This window comes from Thunnus albacares, chromosome 4, assembly GCF_914725855.1.
Source record: "Thunnus albacares chromosome 4, fThuAlb1.1, whole genome shotgun sequence".
NCBI classification, from domain to species: Eukaryota; Metazoa; Chordata; class Actinopteri; order Scombriformes; family Scombridae; genus Thunnus; species Thunnus albacares.
Window position 1 is genome coordinate 2799168 of NC_058109.1, and position 6194 is coordinate 2805361.

At 43.4% G+C, this 6194-nt stretch overlaps 1 protein-coding gene across 1 annotated transcript; it reads left to right on the top strand.

Annotated features, from left to right (window-relative positions):
* Positions 1-4646: 4646 nt before the first annotated feature.
* On the top strand, positions 4647-6194 carry LOC122981200 (nuclear factor 7, ovary-like). The gene has a single exon (XM_044349810.1). It carries the CDS (start codon positions 4712-4714, stop codon positions 6101-6103), a length of 1392 nt encoding a protein of 463 aa, XP_044205745.1. The 5' UTR covers positions 4647-4711; the 3' UTR covers positions 6104-6194.

The following is a 6194-nucleotide window of genomic DNA, read 5'->3' on the forward strand; positions in this document are numbered from 1 at the left end:
ACACACAATACTTGTTAGTAGATCAGTTCACTGTTGGTTTGGATCCAAACATGAGATTTGTTGACAAGAAGAACAATATAGAAAATCACCAGATATATCCTTTAAAAGTGTGAAAAGTTTAGCAGTAAGTCACTTGATAAATGTGTCTTAATACTCACACTTTTTTCCTCTTAAATTGGTTCTTTAGAGCATCTTAAGTCTAATTCTTAGCAGTGTGATTAATTCTTGCTGCTCTCTGTGCAACAGTCGACAGCAGCCACCAGGGGGCAGCACTTCCTTGTGTTTTCTCTCTCATGTATCACAGCTCTCTGTTTGCTCTGTTGGCGTCAGAGTTGACTCACTGCAGGACCTAGAATGATTCGGTTGGGTGTGTCTCTTCTGCTCTGTGAAACTTACATCTAAAAAATCTCTTGGGGCAAAAAATGTATAAATGAGTCTCCAGAATGAAGACATTATAGCAGCGGTTGGCAATTAGGTTCAACCATGGGTCAGTTTCTTCAGGAATAATCTGAGGTTGGGAAGGTTGTTAACCGACAAAGTGGAAACACAGGCTGATCTGTTTTGTTTATTTCTTCTTTTTTAATTATTATTAATTAATGATTAATAATAAATAAGTCCCTTGCAAGCAACATCGAATGCTTTGACCCAGATAATCAAGATTCAGACACTGATGATTATCTCCTGGAAGTCGAACACTGCCTGTGTGACTTACCTCACCTCATGTGCCCTGCTAGAGGGCCCGAAGACGACGCTGGAGTTCTATGGATCCACACATCAGGAGATGCTGAACTAGTGCTGGGAGGCAACAAGATGCCTCGTGTCAAGATGGACGACAGAACAGGACCTCCCAGATACCAACTACTTCACCAGGGGGGTGGGAAACAAAACCGTGAGGATGATGACCAAACCGACCCCCAGACCGAAGTCTTTCAGCCATTTATACTCCTGTAAATGGGTGGCGCAGCCTCCACACCAAAGGGGGGTGGACTCACTGTGGTTGTGTCCCCTCCAGTTAAGCATAGTGTACTGTACCCGCAATCTCAGCATGCACTAACACTTACTACCACTCCATCTGGTTCAATAACCACTGTCAGTTTGCAGTCTGCTTCCCCCATAACCTTTGCATGCATTAGATACTATGTCAGGTTTGAAGTCAGGTGTAACATAGATGAGTAAGTAAGTTAGACTAAATCCTTAGACGTGCTACTAACAGTGTTATGCAACCTTCACGAACATCTGACACATGATTTTGGCAGTTCAATCCAAATCCAGTTAGGACTAGGATTCACACATCACTTACAGGTACATTCAAACACACACAGGCCAGACTGGACTCTCTCCTTGCCATTCAGCACACCAGTCTGGGCCATTCCACTGGTTAACTCCAGCCTCTTTCAGGAGTGAGCCTATTAACCTAACCACCTTTCCTTTTTCTTTTTTTCCCTTTTGTTTTCTTTTTCTGATTTTGTGCTATTATTGTTGATAACTAAAGAGCAGCAAAGGATTGTGTTGGTTAATACCTTGTGTACCTAGATGTAGTTAGAACTCTGCCCAGTCAAGCCTCTACAAAACTCAGGAACTGTTGAACTGTACAGACTCTCTAGCTTCTCCTCAGGGATTAAGGACTCTTTGTTTCAGGGACATGGACTGTGTAACCCACAGGTCATGCCTCCTCCTAAGCCCTTGGGTTGCTCCGAAGACTGTGGCCAGCAGCCCACTCTTCAGACCAAATGGAGGGACCTCAACCACGTGGTAAGACAAAGGCAGGTCTACATGTAAACTCTGAAGCCTGACCACAAGGCTTCCTTTGTCCTTTAACCCCTGAAATCAAAGAACAGTGCCAAAATGCTGCTCTCACAGACTCCATTTCCCAGCCTGCTTTTTGCAGTTTGCACCTAGGTGTGAACTCTTTAGGAAGCCTCAAACTCTGGTCTCTCATTGGCAGAGGCACACCAACACCACCAGGAGTCATGGCAATGCAGCCGTGATATCACCAAAGCTTTAAGTAGCAGCTGCACACAGAAATCTTCACCTATCCACAGTAACCATGCCGGTGGAAGCTTTGCTTTCTCTGTGAGCCTGTTTATTAAAAGAGGTAACCCTGGGCACATGTACTTTTTCCCGACCGACTGGAAGATTCTCCCCTCGCTGAATGATCTTAGGCTTCATCCTGTTTTCACCCAACCACAATCACCGGAACCGAAGAAGAGAACGCTGTGCAACCCAGCACTTTTTTGTTTGCCGGCAGTAGGAAGAAAAGGATTTCTTTGTGGAGATGTGGATAACTTCAATGCCCCGCTGCCTTCCAACCAAGTCGACTCCCCCGTGTTTCTTCACTGCCAATGAGAAACCAGCTGCCGTTAACCCTCAAGGAAACCAGGATGTCACCGTCTGCACCAGGCATCAGAGGACCTGTGCTGGACCCCACTGACGGACTACACATCTGATCGCTTTCTGAAGTGACCCAAGTAAGATGCATACGTCAGGACAGAGACAGTGTTATATTGTGTGTTGTTAGCTTTTGGTTTTTTAAGCTTTATTGCTTATGTTTTTGTTGTGAACTGGCAGACCGCCGAATTCTTTTTGTTCTGCTATACTCACTCACGCTATACTATAAGTTTGCTGCCTGTTTAGTTGTGTTCACTACGCTAGACTGTTTTTGTGTTTGTCTTTGCATGTGCCACTCTGACTGAACAAAGTAAGTTCCTTGTCGATCGAAAATCAGACAACGTGCGTGACAGACTGCAGTTGGTACGCGTGCTCTCTGTGGACAAAACAACTGCTGCTCTCTCCTCTCGCAGGACTTCACCGTGAGCCGCAGTTTCTATCCTCCTTTCTCTCTTGTTACTAACACCCGACACAACCCGCAAATACGCACACATGCACCTTTCTTACACATCTGATGGTCACATAACATGGAACACAGTGTCACTCTGCCCCTCATTACTACTACCACCAGACATGTGACTTCATCACGTCCACCATCCTTAAGATCGCGTGATGTCATTCACGAGATCATGACAGACATCCTAAATCTCACCCATCATCTTCCTAGATCACGGTTGCAACCTTGCCCACACACACACACAGACAAGCAAATATCCATCTACACTCCCATACTCATACACATACACACACGCTTGCTCCCACTTACATGCGTTTTCACTGTACGTAGCTGTTGTTGTTCCTTAGGTATAATTAGATTTTAGGATTGTGATTTATTGGTCAAAATCGGCTAACTTTGTTAACTTTGTTATTGTTTAATAGACACTGTTATATCTTTAAAGAGAAATCTTCTGTGATTATTGTGCTCATCTATTGTGAAAAGTGGCTGATTGAGAGAGTCAGAGCTTAGACTCAAACCTTCACTGTCCATCTTTTTAAATGTCAGTGTCTCTCGGATATTGACATTCTTAAAGTGAACACCTCTTTTGAGACTGATTTCACTTTTTTGGTTATTGGTCCCTGACCTCAAGGTAGTGCCCCATTGTTACTAATTTACATTAATAACTGTATTAATATTTCATAATTAGTAATTATATTTGGTAATTATAATTGTTGCTAATAAGAAAACTGCTCCTACTGAGTCACAACAGTATCTATTATGATGGATCAATAATCGTATGTATAAAATGGATCAAGTCTCTCTTAAAATAGCCATTTCCTGTCATACCCCTTTACTACAATATTCCATCATACCCCTTACTTATAATAGTCCATAATATCCCTTTCCTTTAATATTCCAGAGTATCTTAAATTTATAATATGCAGGGTATTCCTAACATACAATATTCCATGGTACGCCTAACTGACAGTATTCCCAGCTGCACTTGTATGACAGTGCACACACACACACACACACACACACACACACACACACACACACACACACGATTACAGTAAAATAAAATACAGAGGACATTACCTCAGTTTGATCAATGGTATCTACAGCCCTGTTTTAAAATCATTGTAATTTGGGAACTTGGTATCACTGGTTTGTAGTTGTCCCACAGGTTTGAGATAACAGCTGTTCAAATGTTCGGCCACTAGATGGAGACATTGAACCACAAACTGCAGGAGGGTTTCTTGGTCTGATCTGGACTGAATATAAGGCAGGGTTTATGTAAACATGGTAAAAATGACCTCCAGGTCTTAATGCAGGTAATGATGTCACTAATGTACTATACTAGTAATACTATAATAATGTATTATACTAGTGCACTTGATGGATTCAACATGATGTCTCCACTTAGGTCACAAACTGGTATTTGTGTTGGAAGTAGAAGTTACTGTTAATTTTTAAGTAGTTCTTTGATTTAGCTGACACACCCTGTGTTACATGTGAAGTAACAGCATTTATTAGAGGAGGTCTGACAAAGCTCCACCCCTCACCTGACTCACCTGAGACAAAGCACGAAACAGTTTGTTCTTCGTCTCTAAGGAAACACACAGACTGAAAAACAGACGATCAGATTCACCTTCAGACCAAACTAACAACTTCCTCTGAGTGAGTACAGCTACACGAGAGAAAAGTGGAAAACTAGAACTCTGCCGCTTCAACCTGCTGACTCTCCACATACTGAATGTGAGTTTGACTAAAAAATGGGGTCAAAGTAAAAGTAAATGTCAGTGAAGTTAGTAGAGGAGGGAGGGGAGCCATGACTGACTGTACTTTCTGTCTGTTGTGTTTTCAGCTTCATTTGGAGACAAAATGGCTTCCAAATCAGAGAAGGATCTCCGCTGTCCGGTCTGTGAAGACGTCTTTAGAGATCCTGTTGTTCTGTCATGTAGCCACAGCTTCTGTAAAGACTGTCTGAAGAGCTGGTGGGGAGAGAAACAAACACATGAGTGTCCAGTTTGTAAGAAAAGATCTTCAACGGAAGAACCACCTGTTAGTCTGGTGTTAAAGAAGCTGTGTGAGTCCTTCTTACAGGACAGAGATCAGGGAGCGTCAGAGGCTCTCTGCAGTCTGCACTCTGAGAAACTCAAACTCTTCTGTCTGGACCATCAGCAGCCAGTGTGTGTCGTCTGCAGAGATTCAGAACAACACACCAACCACAGATTGAGACCCGTTGATGAAGCTGCACGACAACACAAGAAGATACTTGAGGAAACTCTGGAGCCCTTAAAGGAGAAGTTAGAGGTTTGTGAACAAGTTAAAGTGAAGTTTGATCAAACAGCAGAACACATTAAGGTCCAGGCCCGACACACAGAGAGGCAGATTAAGGAGCAGTTTAAGAAACTTCACCAGTTTCTAGAAGAGGAAGAGGAGGCCAGGATGGCTGCTCTGAGGGAGGAAGAGGAGCAGAAGAGTCAGATGATGAAGGAGAAAATTGAGGCTCTGAGCAGAGAGATAGCAGCTCTTTCACACACAGTCAGAGCCACAGAGGAGGAGCTGAGAGCTGAAGACGTCTCATTCCTGCACAACTACAAGGCTGCAGTGGAAAGAGTCCAGTGCTGCCTCCTGCTGGATGATCCACAGCTGCTCTCAGGAGCTCTGATAGACCAGGCCAAACACCTGGGCAACCTGGCCTTCAACATCTGGAACAAGATGAAGGAGATGGTCTCCTACACTCCTGTCATTCTGGATCCAAACACTGTTTATCCAAGATTCATCCTTTCTGAAGATCTGACCAGTGTGAGTGAAGGAGAGAAACAGCAGCTTCCTGATAATCCAGAGAGGTTTGAATTCTTCTCTGTCCTGGGCTCTGAGGGCTTTAACTCAGGGACTCACAGCTGGGATGTCGAGGTTGGAGACAATACAAACTGGATACTGGGTGTGTTATCAGAGTCTGTCCAGAGGAAGGGAGACATACAGTCTGGATTATGGACAATCATGTTCGATGAAGGTAAATACTCAGCACAGTCACCACCCACTCCCCCCACTGTTCTCCCATTGAAGAAGAAGCTCCAGAGGATCAGAGTGAATCTGGACTGGAACAGAGGAAATCTGTCGTTCTCTGATCCTGATACTAACACACACATAGGCACCTTCACACACACTTTCACTGACAGACTGTTTCCATACATTAAAATTTTGGATAAACTCCCACTGAAGATTTCCCCACTGAAGGTCTCTGTGACACTGGAACAGAACAGTTAGAGACGATGATGATGGTTCTTATAATTACTCTCATTTAATTCTTAAGGGTTTTATATGTAGAATTGTGAAGCAATTTACATCTATTAATGGG